General features: G+C 45.6%; 1 protein-coding gene across 1 annotated transcript in view; it reads left to right on the top strand.

Moving 5' to 3' along the window:
• The window catches only part of LOC142469832 (cadherin-1-like), a 44,337-nt gene extending 27,882 nt beyond the window's left edge, over positions 1–16,455 (top strand). The window contains exons 9-16 of the mRNA XM_075576506.1: positions 3,973–4,155; positions 4,915–5,159; positions 9,854–9,996; positions 10,288–10,512; positions 11,327–11,545; positions 12,915–13,045; positions 13,133–13,276; positions 15,322–16,455. Of these exons, the coding sequence (XP_075432621.1) occupies positions 3,973–4,155; positions 4,915–5,159; positions 9,854–9,996; positions 10,288–10,512; positions 11,327–11,545; positions 12,915–13,045; positions 13,133–13,276; positions 15,322–15,363 (1,332 nt within the window). The 3' untranslated portion in view covers positions 15,364–16,455. The remainder of the gene's footprint in view (positions 1–3,972; positions 4,156–4,914; positions 5,160–9,853; positions 9,997–10,287; positions 10,513–11,326; positions 11,546–12,914; positions 13,046–13,132; positions 13,277–15,321) is intronic.
• Positions 16,456–16,768: the final 313 nt, after the last annotated feature.

The raw sequence follows: 16,768 nt of genomic DNA, 5'->3' as shown, positions 1-16,768 counted from the left end.
CCAAGAACCCCATGACGGTTAGCAGACCCCCCCCCCCCCCCACGGTCACTGGGTGTCCTGTGCTCCAACCCTGGGGGGGGGGGGGGACCGTCGTGGTAAAAAACCGTGGGGGGGTTGTTGTGCCTCTCCTCGCCCTCCCTCTGGCGCCCCCCCCCCTCCCCAGCCCGCCGAGCAGGCCAGCTGCAGAGGCTGATGGAGGGAGAGCCACGTGGCAAGGGAATCCCCACTGGCTATTCCCTGGTACCGGCAAGGGGATCCCCCCCGTTCCCCGGTGGCCCCCCCTCTCCGCCCGCCGAGCGGGCCGGCCACAGAGGCTGATGGAGGGAGAGCCACGTGGCAAGGGGATCCCCATACAATTAAATAATTAAACCAGTACCGCAAGAGGATCCCCTGTTCCCCGGAGGCCCCCCCTCCCCGCCCGTCGAGCGGGCCAGCTACAGAGGCTGATGGAGGGAGAGCCACGCGGTAAGGGGGATCCCCACTAGCTATCCCCTGGTCCGGCAGTAGGATCCCCCCCTTCGCCGGAGGCCCCCCCCCTCCCCGCCTGTCGAGCGGGCCAGCCACGGAGGCTGAGGGAGGGAGAGCCACGCAGTAGGGGGATCCCCCGTGGCAGCACTCCCCGGTCGCCTCGAAACCCAATTACAGCCATAGCGGAGGCGGAGGGGGGGATGCTGCGATCGGGCCCAAAGGGAGACTAAAAACTTACCCTGGAGGAGAGGAGAGGACAACTTTGCAGCAGACCGGGAGCAGAATGGAAGATTCGGCTCCCGGCTGCCTCTTTTGTAATAACCTAGGCCTGCCCCCCCCCCCCCAGGGGGGCCGCGACGGCGGCCCAGAGATCCTAGCGAGGTGAGGGGGGAGGGGGCTTGCCCCCTGGTCATGGGCTTCCCTCGCCTAATTGGCTGGAGGGATTGCTTAAACGTCTTTAGAAAAATGAGACGATGTGAGGGTTATCTTCAAAAAAAAGGTTGGACATCTTTTTAAAAAGGAAAGGTATACAGGGATATACCTAATAAGTAAATATGGGAGTAATCTGATTTGCCATTATTTAGTCAGGAACTAATTTATTTTTCCCTTTATGAGATATCATTAGTTGATATTTCACTGGGGTTTTTGTTTTTTTGTTGGATTAATATGCTGTAAGTACGGATATAGGATAAAGTATCTGTCGTCTAAATGTAGCATAGGTTGATCTTGATGGACACATGTCTTTTTTCAACCTCATCTACTCCAACGCTGTATCTCTGTAACGCTGTATCTCTGTAACGCTGTATCTCTGTAACGCTGTATCTCTGTAACGCTGTATCTCTGTAACGCTGTATCTCTGTAACGCTGTATCTCTGTAACGCTGTATCTCTGTAACGCCGTATCTCTGTATCTCTGTAACGTTGTATCTCTGTAACGCTGTATCTCTGTAACGCTGTATCTCTGTAACGCTGTATCTCTGTAACGCTGTATCTCTGTAACGCTGTATCGCTGTAACGCTGTATCTCTGTAACGCCGTATCTCTGTATCTCTGTAACGCTGTATCTCTGTAACGCTGTATCTCTGTTACGCTGTATCTCTGTAACGCTGTATCTCTGTAACGCTGTATCTCTGTATCTTTGTATCTCTGTAACGCTGTATCTCTGTACCGCCGTATCACTGTATCTCTGTATCTCCGTATCTCTGTAACGCCGTATCTCTGTATCTCTGTATCTCTGTAACGCTGTATCTCTGTAACGCTGTATCTCTGTATCGCTGTATCTCTGTAACGCTGTATCTCTGTAACGCTGTATCTCTGTATCGCTGTATCGCTGTATCTCTGTAATGCTGTATCGCTGTATCTCTAGCTCTGTAACGCTGTATCTCTAGCTCTGTAACGCTGTATCTCTAGCTCTGTAACGCTGTATCTCTGTATCTCTGTAACGCTGTATCTCTGTAACGCTGTATCGCTGTATCTCTAGCTCTGTAACGCTGTATCTCTAGCTCTGTAACGCTGTATCTCTAGCTCTGTAACGCTGTATCTCTAGCTCTGTAACGCTGTATCTCTGTAACGCTGTATCTCTATCTCTGTAACGCTGTATCTCTGTAACGCTGTATCTCTGTAACGCTGTATCTCTGTAACACTGTATCTCTGTAACGCCGTATCTCTGTAACGCCGTATCTCTGTAACGCTGTATCTCTGTATCTCTGTAACGCTGTATCTCTGTAACGCTGTATCTCTGTTACGCTGTATCTCTGTAACGCTGTATCTCTGTAACGCCGTATCTCTATCTCTGTAACGCTGTATCTCTCTCTCTGTAACGCTGTATCTCTGTAACGCTGTATCTCTGTAACGCTGTATCTCTATAACACTGTAACTCTGTATCACTGTAACGCTGTATCTCTGTATCTCTGTAACGCTGTATCTCTGTAACGCTGTATCTCTGTATCTCTGTATCTCTGTAACGCTGTATCTCTGTACCGCTGTATCTCTGTATCTCTGTAACGCTGTATCTCTGTAACGCTGTATCTCTGTAACGCTGAATCTCTGTAACTCCGTATCTCTGTAACGCTGTATCTCTGTAACGCTGTATCTCTGTAACGCTGTATCTCTGTAACTCCGTATCTCTGTAATGCTGTATCTCTGTATCGCTGTAACGCTGTATCTCTGTAACGCTGTATCTCTGTAACGCTGTATCTCTGTAACGCTGTGTCTCTTTATCTCTGTATCGCTGTATCTCTAGCTCTGTAACGCTGTATCTCTAGCTCTGTAACGCTGTATCTCTAGCTCTGTAACGCTGTATCTCTAGCTCTGTAACGCTGTATCTCTAGCTCTGTAACGCTGTATCTCTGTATCTCTGTAACGCTGTATCTCTGTAACGCTGTATCGCTGTATCTCTAGCTCTGTAACGCTGTATCTCTAGCTCTGTAACGCTGTATCTCTAGCTCTGTAACGCTGTATCTCTAGCTCTGTAACGCTGTATCTCTGTAACGCTGTATCTCTATCTCTGTAACGCTGTATCTCTGTAACGCTGTATCTCTGTAACGCTGTATCTCTGTAACACTGTATCTCTGTAACGCCGTATCTCTGTAACGCCGTATCTCTGTAACGCTGTATCTCTGTATCTCTGTAACGCTGTATCTCTGTAACGCTGTATCTCTGTAACGCTGTATCTCTGTAACGCCGTATCTCTATCTCTGTAACGCTGTATCTCTCTCTCTGTAACGCTGTATCTCTGTAACGCTGTATCTCTGTAACGCTGTATCTCTATAACACTGTAACTCTGTATCACTGTAACGCTGTATCTCTGTATCTCTGTAACGCTGTATCTCTGTAACGCTGTATCTCTGTATCTCTGTATCTCTGTAACGCTGTATCTCTGTAACGCTGTATCTCTGTAACGCTGTATCTCTGTATCTCTGTAACGCTGTATCTCTGTAACGCTGTATCTCTGTAACTCCGTATCTCTGTATCTCTGTAACTCCGTATCTCTGTAATGCTGTATCTCTGTATCGCTGTAACGCTGTATCTCTGTAACGCTGTATCTCTGTAACGCTGTATCTCTGTAACGCTGTGTCTCTTTATCTCTGTAACTCCGTATCTCTGTATCGCTGTATCTCTGTATCTCTGTATCTCTGTATCTCTGTAACGCTGTATCTCTGTATCGCTGTATCGCTGTATCTCTGTAACGCTGTATCTCTGTAACGCTGTATCTCTGTAAGGTGCATTTAGATTTCTCCGGGTGTTGGGTTTTCCTTTGTAGAAATATAAAATAACACTGTGAAAAGCTGCCTTTTAAATAACTACATGACATCCCAAACACTAACTGTACAGATATCAACGGCTTTGTTGAAGGTAAAACTGATATAACTGCAGTGTTTCAGGCTAAATTCCTTAACTTACCACAAGCGGAGATGCCAGAGATGCTCCGTTTGGTCTTGGGGATAATATCCAGATTGGAGCCTTTTGGAAAGTCTCATGTCGTCTCATGTTTGTCTTATTTCCAGTACACCGTTAATGTCCCTGAGAATGAGGCGGATATTGAGGTCGCGCGCCTGACTGTCACAGATGCTGATGTTGCCAATACAAATGCTTGGCATGCGGTCTACAATATTGTAAAGGGAAATGAGGCAAACCTTTTTGGTGTCACAACCGTTAACAACAACATTGGTCTCTTGAAAACAATCAAGGTAAGCCGGGTTCAGTAAGCGTCTTCCAACAGGAGAAGACCTCAGCACTTTGCGGGTCTTTAATATTAAACTGCAAATAGTACAGATCAGGGGAACTATCGCAAATGATAATATATTACCCTGAGGGTCACAGATACACGACAGAGAGACACTCAATAGGTGCCTGTGTCACCCCATAATTAGAGGGGCAAACTCTAAATCATAAGCTCCTTCTGCCTTTGTCACACTGTGGTGGGTAGGACACTCAATGGCCATAGATTATTTCTGTGTCACTGTCACCCTGCAAGGAGAGTCCCTGAGTTCCTTTCAATCTTTAAATTAAAAAAAAAATGGTCTGAGTAGGGGGGACAACTGGTTGTTATCTGACATCAAATTTTCTGTGTCTATGTATAACCCCCATGTGATACCCTGTTACATTGAGACATCTAATACTCTTATGGGGCAGATCCATTCATTCGCGGGTGTGCGCACCTGATCTTGCATTAACTCCCATTGAGTATCGGGTGGGTGTGCTAACCAGTACCTATGCATGAAGAATCACACCCTATGTATTTGCACATTGCCCCGTTGTGCATTTCAGCAAAGAACACAACAGGCTATGGAGCTTCGACTGGAAAACCATATGATGGGGTCCGTGACCGTTGGCCTCTAAATGAATTTCTCTTGGTGTCTCTTCCTGTTCACTGATTTTACAGTGATATGTTCCAATCAAACTCTGATTTCTCTTGTGTTTATATAAACCTCTCCTTCCTGTTTCAGCCCTTGGATTTTGAGGTAAAGAAGGAGTATATTCTCCATGTCGCTGTCACAAACAAAGACAACTTTTCAATGCCACTGCCGACCTCCACTGCCACAATCACGGTGACTGTTCTGGATGTGAATGAGGCCCCAGTGTTCCAACCACCAACAAAAACAGTAGATATCTCCGAGGATCTTCCCAATGGGCAGGAAGTTGCCTCTTACACGGCACAGGATCCGGATAAGGCGCAGAATCAGACGATACTGTGAGTTATTTATTTATTTATTTATTTATAAAATATTTTACCAGGAAGTAATACATTGAGAGTTACCTCTCGTTTTCAAGTATGTCCTGGGCACAGAGTAAAACAAATAATACATGGTTACAAGTACAGTTACATAAATGAACAGGGTATACATTATATACAAGACATTGCATGCACAGTTATAGAAAATATATATTATGAGCGTATGAAACAGTTACAGACCAGGTTAAAATGTGAGACAGCCTTAGATTTGAAAGAACTTAAACTGGTGGTGGATGTGAGGGTCTCTGGTAGATTGTTCCAGTTTTGGGGTGCACGGTAGGAGAAGGAGGAACGTCCGGATACTTTGTTGAGCCTTGGGATCATGAACAGTCTTTTGAAGTCTGATCTCAGGTGATAGGTGCTGCAAGTGGTAGGGGTGAGGAGCTTGTTCAGGTAGCTGGGTAGCTTGCCCATGAAGAATTTAAAGGCAAGACAGGAGAGGTGAACTTTGCGCCTAGACTCTAGTGTTGACCAATCTAGTTCTTTGAGCATTTCGCAGTGATGTGTGTTGTAGTTGCATTGGAGAACAAAACGACAAATTGAATTGTAGAGGGTGTCAAGTTTGCTAAGGTGGGTTTGAGGTGCCGAGCCATATACTATGTCTCCATAGTCAATAATTGGCATTAGCATCTGCTGTGTGATATGCTTTCTGACCAGGAGACTTAGGGAGGATTTGTTCCTGTAAAGTACCCCTAGTTTGGCATAGGTCTTGGTTGTCAGGGTATCAATGTGCATCCCGAATGTTAAGTGGGAGTCAAACCATAAGCCCAGGTATTTAAAAGTAGTGACAGGTGTTAGGGTGGTGTTAGCGTTGGTTCTAATCAGGAGCTCCGTCACTGGAAGCTTTACAAATTTAGTCTTGGTCCCAAATACCATTGTTACAGTCTTGTCAGTGTTTAAAAACAGTTTGTTTTGGGAAATCCAATTTTCGAGTCTCAAAAAGTCAGACTGAAGTATATGTTGAAGGTCAGAGAGGCTATGGCTGTGGGCATATAGGATTGTATCATCTGCATACATGTGTATTGAGGCTTCCTTACAAGCTGTGGGAAGATCATTAATGAACACTGAGAAGAGTAGGGGGCCCAGAACAGAGCCTTGCGGGACACCACAGGTGATATCCAGGGGGTTGGAGTTAGAGCCTGAGATGGACACATGTTGGGATCTTCCTGATAGGTAGGACTGAAACCAGTTTAAAGCGTGCTGCCCTATTCCAGAGCTCTGGAGTTTGTTAAGCAGGATAGCATGATCAACTGTGTCAAAAGCCTTTGCAAAATCTAGGAATACTGCACCAGTGAGTTGTCCCCGTTCCATTCCACACTGGATTTCATTGCAAACTTTTAGCAGGGTAGTTACGGTGGAGTGTTTGGGACGAAAGCCAGATTGGAATTGGCTAGGGAAATTTGTCTTGGTGTAGAAATCGCTTAATTGGGAGTGGACACATTTTTCCATGACTTTGGATAGAATTGGGAGAAGTGAGATTGGCCTGTAGTTTGAGACAGTGTTTTTGTCCCCACTTTTGAAGATTGGGACAACTCTGGCAGTTTTCCAGGTCTTAGGGATATGGCCTGCAGACAGGATAGAGTTGACTATGGAAGCAATTGGTTTGGCAATGGCTGGGGCACCAAGTCGTAGGAACCTAGATTGTATTAAGTCGGGTCCACATTGGCTGCTTAGTTTTAGTTTGAAGAGCGCTTGTATAATCTCCTCTTCAGATACTGGGCCAAATTGAAAATTGTGGGCAGTGTTGGGAGGGGGTGGGACTATAGGGGTACTCCCAGGATGAGATTCAGGTTTGTGGTTTGGGCTGCGTTTCGCTAATAAGTTAGTGGCACACCCCACAAAGTAATCATTGAATGCATTTGCGATGTCAGTGGGGTTTGTCAGAGTAATATCCCCCTTAGTGATGTTACTTGGTTGTTGATGGTTAGGAGGCTGGAATATATGGTTGATAACCTTCCAGAAGTTAGCTGGGTTTGATGTATTCTGGTGGAGATTGTCAGAGTAATATTGTGCTTTTGCATGTCTTGTTTGCCTTGTGCACATGTTCCGCATGCATCTGTAGTGATTGAGATCTTTGGTAGTGCCAGTAACTTTGTAGCTTTTCCACAAGGCATCCCTGAACTGGTAGAGTGCTATAAGGTCAGGTGTAACCCATGGAAGGTGGGCCCCCCGTACCCTTATTTTGCGTAGTGGAGCATGGGTATCGCAGAGTTTTAAGAACTCATATTGGAAATAGTCGAGCGCAGAATCTGGGTCGGGAATTAAATCGATTCTGTGCCATGGGCAGTTGGTAAGATCAGCCAGAAACTGTTGTGGGTTAAAGTTTTTAAATGTTCTAGTGAGGAGAACTTTAGGGCTTGAATGGGGCGGTTTAATTTTCCTTACACAGTACACTATTGCATGGTCACTGAAAATATCAGGAAGGATGCCAGAGGATTGGATTCTGCTGGGGTTTGAGGAGAGAATCCAGTCTAGCAAGGAATGGTTATGCGATTTCAGATTTGTCCGTGTGGGTTGGGAAATGAGTTGCGATAGATTAAGTGACTTGAGTTGTATCTGGATTTTGTGGTTTTTAGGGTCAAGCCAGTTGAAGTTGAAATCCCCAAGAACTAGCAGCTCACTCTTCTCATTCAGAGAGGAAATGGAGCCAAGAAATTGGGTGATATCAGTCAGGGATTGTAGAGGGGCTTTAGAGGGGCGGTAGATGCCAGTGAGCAAGATGGGCTCAGAAAAGGGGAGGCAGATTTTGCCAACTAGAATTTCAAAAGAGGATGGGTTTGGTGGGCAATTTAACAGTGTAAATTGTAAGGTGTCTGCAATATAAAATAACACCCCTCCTCCTCTCTTTGACCTATCTCTCCTAAAAATGGAGTATCCCTGAATGGCGATATTTGCATCAGGGGTTTTAGGGGATAGCCATGTTTCTGTAAGAACGATGGCTTTGGGTTTATGCATAAGGCACCATGCCCTTAGTTCGTCCAGTTTGGGCAGCAGGCTTCGGATATTTATATGGGCGACAGATAGGCCTTTTTGGAATTTAAAGGTGGAATTCTCAGGGGCATGGGACAGAGCTGAAATGGGAGGGCCTGGGTTAGGTTCAATATCACCTGCTAAGGAGAGTAACAGTACGAGTAGGAATTTGGGTAGTTGTTTGGACGTTGTAAATTTGTGGTGTTTGCCATTTGAGTGAGCAGTGGTTGGTGTGCTGGTTTTTAGAGTTCTCCACCAACATTCAGTAGATAGTGCAAGGCTTTTGAGTAGTCCAGGGTGTATGGTGATGTTGGCTGTGGGTAAGGATGGAGGAGTTTGTAGTGTATAGAGAGAGTAACATCTCCATGAGGCCAGGAGAAAGAAAAATATTAAGATACAGAGCAGGTTCATTTTGCCAGAGGTAGGCAGTGCTGCAAGGAGCTGTTGTGAGCAAAGTGAGTGTGTGTGCAGACTAACCAGCAGGGGTGAGCCTGTTCCTTGTGAAGTGTTTTGCTGCATTGCAATGCTAGAGTCAATTCAGGGTTTCAGTGTTTTGTGCAGTCAGTTTTGGGAGAGGCTGCAGTGAAAGAAGTTGTGGGGGCTTAAAATATGCAGGTTAACAAGAATAGGATCATAGTGTGATCTGAATATCTTACCGTTTGTTGTCGTGAGTAAAAAAGTTTGCAGAAAGATGCAGAAAGAAGCAGTCCCCAGTCACCTCTAGTCAAACTATTGTCTAACTATATTTATCACTTAAAAAGCTCACTTTGAATGCCTCACTATCTAATGCCAATTGCAGTTCCTGCATATTGCAGGAGAGGTGTTTGTTTTATACAGCTAAAACAGTCACATGACCCTCCCCCTCCCCAATCAATCAGCTTGTTCCAGTTGGTCAATTAACAGCACAGAGTTAAGAGGGAAAAAAATGGATGCTTGTTCTGGGGTTGGTACCCAGAGACTTGCGTTGCAATGACCATATTTCTTATGTTTTCTATTCATTCTAACTTCCTTTCCCAGTAATCGCGACACTTTCTTCGCTGTTGCACTGTACAGGAATAGCCTTTCCTAATTTCGGAACCTCGCCATTCCTTGGCGTCCTCTTTTACTGTTTAACTCGAGATTCTGTGATGGTCTCATGGGGGAGTCTTACATTGTTATGGACCTATCCCCCCTCCAAAGCATAAAAGGGGCAAACTTTTTCAAATGTAATTTTAATCTACGATATGGCAAACATAATGGGAGATTGATTCACAAATTAATATTATTTTTGTCACAAAAAATGACTGAAAATAAATAACCTAATATCGAAGGAAATGCACTAAATGTATTTTCCTGTATATGTTAATTGTCTTGAGATGCTTGTCTACTTGTTTAATGACTGAGTTACTATGTTATCAGTGTTCTTGCACCTCCATTGGGCCGCACTTATAGTCCTGGCTTTGGCGACAGCAACGCAATTTTGCGTGAAAACAGGTCTTTTTAATCCATCGCGTACACCTATAGTAACCGCTCACGGCCATGCCCTCGACACCTGTCTCAACACTATAAGCAAAAATCGCTGCTGCAACGCATGACGTCACGCCGCCATCGCGGTAGCCAGGACTGTAAGCACGGCCTTATAAAGCATTGAGCACTGTGGATTCAGTGACCTGTTCCTGTAACTGAACTTCTGTTCTCTGCAGTTACAGCATCGGGTTTGACCCGGCTGGGTGGCTCTCTGTGGACAAGGACAATGGGATCATCACTGGAAAAGGCAACTTGGATCGGGAGTCACAGTTTGTGCAGAACAGCACTTACAAAGCGATTATCTTGGCTGTGGACAATGGTAAGGATTTAATCATTGTAAAGCACTGCAGCTAAATACTACAATAAATATGCCAACTAGACTGGGTTCCAGTTACCATCATGGCACCTTTACCAGCAGCCCCCGGGGCCTTCTTGGTCTTAGCCAAGGGCTTAGAGGAGAGACCTAGAAAGGATGTTAATGCGCTATGCAAGCAGAACATTACATTGTATAATAGGGATATACAACTCGCCTCTGGCCCCTGCCATGTTTTGGTCTGTTCTGCCCCTGGTGTCTGATGCCTCCCCCGATATAATGATATTTTGCTTGCAGGTTCTCCACTTGCCACAGGGACCGGGACCCTCCTTATTCACCTTCTTGATGTAAATGATAATTCCCCATTTTTGGATCCTCAAGACTTGTCATTCTGCCAAAAGGACACAATCCCTCAGTCACTTAATATCGTTGACAGGGATCTTCCCCCGAACACCGGCCCATTTACCGCAGAACTCCTGCGTGAATCCCATGAAAACTGGACGGCTCAAGTAATTGGAGACAGTAAGTTGGCGGATACAGAGAGCTGGTGATGACGAGTGTTTTGCGTTGTGCGTGCTGCGGCATTGTTATAAATCTAGCGATATGCTTATAACGCATTTCAACCGTTTACTTATTAGGAGCTCAAACACCGGTCAGTCTTATTATACCGATACCACGTGTACGCCTATTCTGCACTTTCACTTATTAATAGCACTAGAACACGATTTCTAGTTCAAGTGGGAATCTAGCCTGGGTTTGAGCAACAGTTCTGCTGCAAGAATGAAATACCCAATAATCTATAGAGGGGGCTGGGGGGAGTTCTACATATAACTTGCATGTGAAATGTTTAGGCCCATATTTACGAGCAGTTTTCTATCATACGACCCCTTCCAGCGCTGGGAGGCACCTTTTAGTCCACTGATTTAAAAGGGCTGAAAGGTTCGTACGGCAGAAGACCACGGTTTCATAAATGGCTCCAAGTGTCTGCGCTGAAGCATTTGTACATTGAAATAATACATACATGCATAACTGATGTAAATAACGCATGTGTAACGGGCTCTATAGTCTCCCCGCTTGCGCACAGCTTCGGTACAGGTAGGGAGCCGGTATTGCTGTTCAGGACGTGCTGACAGGCGCATGCGTGAGCTGCCGTTTGCCTATTGGGCAATATGTACTTACTCGCGAGTGTACTTAAAGTGAGTGTACTTAAAGCGGGGTATGCCTGTACCTCCCCTTTGTTCAGACACAATCAGTCCGTAAAGAAAGGCATTGATCTGTAGCATTCCTTCAAACCCCGCTCCTAATGCTTCCCGCCTGCTTTGTGTATTTTCCATAGAGTTTGAGATCAAACCACTAAGGGAGATGGAAATTGGGACGTACAACGTCCCCATCAGCATGAAAGACAACATGGGGCTGGTCAATGTCATGGAACTGAAGGCCACTGTGTGTCGCTGTGAGGGTGACAGCAAGGACTGCGAGCACAAGGCTGCTTATGCTGGAGTTATGGGTGTCCCAGCCATCCTGGGAATACTCGGGGGTATCCTGGCACTGTTGAGTAAGTAAAGGATAAAGATGGCTTCACGTGTTGCATCCCAACTGCCACATGTGTATCTCATAACAACTTGCAAAGCAGCGATATGGACAAGGAATTCTCTATGCTGATGGACAGAACGTTTGTTTGATGTATGGCTCGCTGCCGCCTCTCTGCTGAACATTAACACTGATGCTTCTGTCTTTGCAAAATAGAGCCCTCCTTGGCGTGGTACTCGTCACTCTTGCACAATGCGGTTCATGAAAAAATAGAAAGTGTAGAGAACAATATGAGGAATACTACTATTATAAGGACAAGAAACACCTCTGTGCAGGTCACTTAGGGCATATAATTAGTGCACCCAATCTATTTAACTGGTGACTGGCAGTGATTAGGAAACGCATCACTACCAACATATGAACCTATACACATTGAGTGATTCCCTATGGGTAGTTAACCCTTTATCCAACAGTACTTAAAATATACACTGTGGATGGTACAAGACAGAAAAACACTTATAAAACTGCAGCTGAAAGATGTTGTTGAAACTGCTCAGCAAATATAAATCTCCCAGCAGTGATATGTAAGGAAAACAATGAAAACATCGCACAGAACTGCTATATACTGTGATTTAATAATGTACATACAAACAAACGCATGGAATAAAACTCACAAATTATTCCTTTTACTTCAACGCCTTTCAACCTTTTAAGCCTTGATGCGGGGCCCTTTGGGGTGTGCTCTCCCGGAACTGCCGATAACCACAATATCCACGCTTTGGCTGTGAGCGCAGTCTGCTCCGTCTCCCTGTTTGGAAGCCCACGTGCAGGGAATCTCCTGGTGCAGCTTGCTAGTTGGCGCTGTCCGTCCCGTCCTGATGACATCACATTCAGGGTTAACTACCCATTGGGATTCGCTCAGTCTGTATAGGTTCATATGTTGGTAGTGATGCGTTTCCTAATCACTGCCAGTCACCAGTTAAATAGATTGGGTGCACTAATTATATGCCCTAAGTGACCTGCACAGAGGTGTTTCTTGTCCTTATAATAGAAATATATCTCATATTGTTCTCTACACTTTCTATTTTTTCATGAACTGCATTGTGCAAGAGTGACGAGTACCACGCCAAGGAGGGCTCTATTGCAAAGACAGTATATGGGACTTGGATAATCCCAGAGGACTCACGGCTGCAGGACCTTTTATAGCAAATAAATACTCTCCATTTGCAATTAGTTGTATAATACTAATGTTTGACTGTTCACGGTTCATTGGGTTGTTTGTGAGCAGTATTTATATATTTGATATATCGTATTGTTAAAGGGTACAGTGCTATAGTTGAGTATTTGTTCTAGTGTTCTGCTGATGCTTCTGTACTCCTCCTTTCTCGCTGTAGTACTGCTGCTGTTACTCTTGCTGTTGGTGAGGAGGAAGAGGGTGGTGAAGGAGGATTTACTGCTGCCAGTGGATGAGACTCGGGACAATTTGCATTGTTATGATGAAGAGGGGGGTGGTGAAGAGGACCAGGTACGAAATAATGTGGATGAACCGTTTGGCGCAGCTACAAGCGCGTTATTTCACGAGTAGAGTATAATACGGTCTTTTTCTCTCAAGGATTTTGACCTGAGCCAGCTTCACCGCGGCCTTGATGCCCGTCCGGACGTGATACGGAACGATGTCATTCCGACACTCGTCCCGGCTCCCCAATACCGGCCGCGTCCCGCCAACCCCGATGAAATTGGGAATTTCATTGACGAGGTGAGTAAAGCCTTAAAACAAAGATGATGTTCCAGCCCGCCAAACAATGTCTCTATCTTAGGGGTCCTCAACTCCAGTCCTCAGGGGCCACCAACAGGTCAAGTTTTCAGGATATCCCTGCTTCAGCACAGGGTAGTTTAATCAGTCCCTGCTTCAACACAGGTGGTTCAGTCTTGACCCACCTGTGCTGAAGCTGGGATATCCTGAAAACTGCCCTGTTTGGGGGGGTCTTGAGGACTGGAGTTGAGCCCCCCTTCTCTACCTATAACCTAACGGTCTGAATATAATCAGTACCGTGGTCCTGCCTGGGATCATACCTAAACTAATCAGTACCGTGGTCCTGCCTGGGATCATACCTAAACTAATCAGTACCGTGGTCCTGCCTGGGATCATACCTAAACTAATCAGTACCGTGGTCCTTTCTGGGATCATACCTAAACTAATCAGTACCGTGGTCCTGCCTGGGATCATACCTAAACTAATCAGTACCGTGGTCCTGCCTGGGATCATACCTAAACTAATCAGTACCGTGGTCCTGCCTGGGATCATACCTAAACTAATCAGTACCGTGGTCCTGCCTGGGATCATACCTAAACTAATCAGTACCGTGGTCCTGCCTGGGATCATACCTAAACTAATCAGTACCGTGGTCCTGCCTGGGATCATACCTAAACTAATCAGTACCGTGGTCCTGCCTGGGATCATACCTAAACTAATCAGTACCGTGGTCCTGCCTGGGATCATTCCTAAACTAATCAGTACCGTGGTCCTGCCTGGGATCATTCCTAAACTAATCAGTACCGTGGTCCTGCCTGGGATCATACCTAAACTAATCAGTACTGTGGTCCTGTCTGGGATCATACCTAAACTAATCAGTACCGTGGTCCTGTCTGGGATCATACCTAAACTAATCAGTACCGTGGTCCTGTCTGGGATCATACCTAAACTAATCAGTACCGTGGTCCTGTCTGGGATCATACCTAAACTAATCAGAACCGTGGTCCTGTCTGGGATCATACCTAAACTAATCAGTACCGTGGTCCTGCCTGGGATCATACCTAAACTAATCAGTACCGTGGTCCTGCCTGGGATCATACCTAAACTAATCAGTACCGTGGTCCTGCCTGGGATCATACCTAAACTAATCAGTACCGTGGTCCTGCCTGGGATCATACCTAAACTAATCAGTACCGTGGTCCTGCCTGGGATCATACCTAAACTAATCAGTACCGTGGTCCTGCCTGGGATCATACCTAAACTAATGATCGCAACGAAACCTTTTGAAGAAAAGGAAACCCAGCGATCCCACAATCTCCAGGATACGGGGCCCATGGAATTATTATTTAAAAAAACGCTGTAAAGAAAGAATCGCCCTGTGCTGTGATCCTAATAGACAGAGTACAGTCTTAAACCAGACCAGTGTGCCGGCTTCTACAGAGAGGCTAGAGACTGTAGCTATGAAAATGAATTTAGTGCATCAGCTTATACTTCTGCGTATGTGAAGTGACACCTGCAGGGATGGATGCTGATAATAGGGGCAGTGAGCATTCTGGCTGAGTATTGTTAAAGCCCTCGTGTTATAGTGTATACTAGGTTTGCAAATATTTTAATTGTATCTCATATATATATATATATATATATATATATATATATATGTATATATATATATATATATATATCCGTGTAACTAAGGGACCCTAATTCAGTCTACAAAAGGAACAGCAGGACCAGTTTTCTGGACCACACATACCTTTAACTTCCTGCTTCCGCACAGGTGGCTCAATCAGTGGCTCAGTGAGCCACCTGTGCTGAAGCAGGGATATCCTGAAAACCTGACCTGTTGGTGGCCCTTGAGACTGGAGTTGCCCACCCCTGGTTAAGCGTGTTTTGACTTTGTGATGGTTAGCTTGTTTAAGTCGATCGTTTTTTGTTTTAAACCGGACGGTTGCTCTTCAGGACTGAACTTGGGCAGCCCGGCTGCAACTAGTCACCTGGTGAAATGAACCGATTAATTAAATGGCTTTATTTGCTCGCCCTGTATTTAGAACTTGAACGCCGCTGACAACGACCCGACGGCACCCCCGTAAGACTCCCTCCTCGTCTTCAATTACGAAGGCAGCGGGTCCGAGGCCGCATCCCTCAGCTCTCTGAACTCCTCCAGCTCCGACCGAGATCAGGACTACAGCGCCCTGAATGACTGGGGCCCTCGCTTCACCAAACTGGCGGATATGTGCGGCGGCGGCGACGAGGAGTAGGACGCGGGCTCCACGCACTATTTTCATATGAACTGCTGAAGTCGTGACAGGCCGACCTCGCGCTGCAGAAAGCCCTTATTTTCCAGGCTGTCCTGGTGGCCACATCCGATGACAAGATTTCCGTTTGTGACGGGAGATGACGGAAGGATTTCTATTCTTCCGTGTTGCGGTCCCACCAGCGGGATGAGTTTTATTAAAGGTGCCTTTCTTTTTATTTTAAAGAGGGTTTCCTGTCTTACTGAGCGGTGTTTGGGTTTTAAGGAGCCGCCGGGCCATGTGGGAAAAAAACAGAAGACGACTTTAATTTAGATCCGGAATGTTGTAACATAACTTGCTGGTAAGCTATAAATATTCATAGGTTCCAGGTTTAAATGGTTAAGTAAAGGCATCACTGCTCACTGAGGGGAACACCACAAGGCTTTTGATGCAAGTTCAGTATAGGCGCAGTGTACGACCTCGTCACATGTAGTCAATGTGAAGGTCGTGGCATCCCAAGCGGGCCCACAAACCATCTTAACTCGCGGGTCATTTAAAAGCCATCAACCTGCAGAGACCAAGAGGCGTGCGCGAAAACCCAGCAAGACGGGCAATGGTCCCATGGACAAAGGGTGCTCAACTCCAGTCAAGTCTCCCCCCCCCAAAAAAAACAGGTCAAGTTTGCTACTTATGTGGGGGGGGGGGTGAGTACTGGCATTGAGCACCCTGGGTTAAATGGAGCTAATTGCTTTAAAAATTGGATAAGTATAAAAATGTAAACAAATTGGGGGTGGGGCTTTCAACCTGGATTTTAAATCTTGTAGTGCTGACTGTGCCCTTAAGGTGCTTGTAAAGTAATAAGTTGCTGGTAAGCTTGAAATTTGTGTTGCTAAAGGAATGTACATGTTCATATTTTTTACAAGATACAAATAAATCAAATGGTTTTAAGGCTGATTGAATCCTTTCTATGGCAGCTGGTTCCAACTGAACTGATATATATATAGCACACAGCGTTTCCACTGCAGCAAGGGATTCTGGGAAATGACATGCAAATGAGCACACAGTGCCACCTTTTGTCTCAAGCTCGTATTACACAAGCAAATCCTCAAGCCAATGCATACTGTTTTAAACACAGCTTTTAGACAACTCTATAGTCCTAGCCTATGAAGGGACGTGTGGGGATGAGATGTGGGAAATTAACCTGGTTTCTTTGAAGTGTAACATGAGGAGGGTTTGGGGCCAGGAATTTAGGTGTGGGGGG

The sequence above is a fragment of the Ascaphus truei genome, chromosome 19 (genome assembly GCF_040206685.1).
Source record: "Ascaphus truei isolate aAscTru1 chromosome 19, aAscTru1.hap1, whole genome shotgun sequence".
Lineage (NCBI taxonomy): Eukaryota > Metazoa > Chordata > Amphibia > Anura > Ascaphidae > Ascaphus > Ascaphus truei.
The sequence above is the reverse complement of the archived record's forward strand: the minus strand, read 5'-3'. Positions and strand labels throughout refer to the sequence as shown.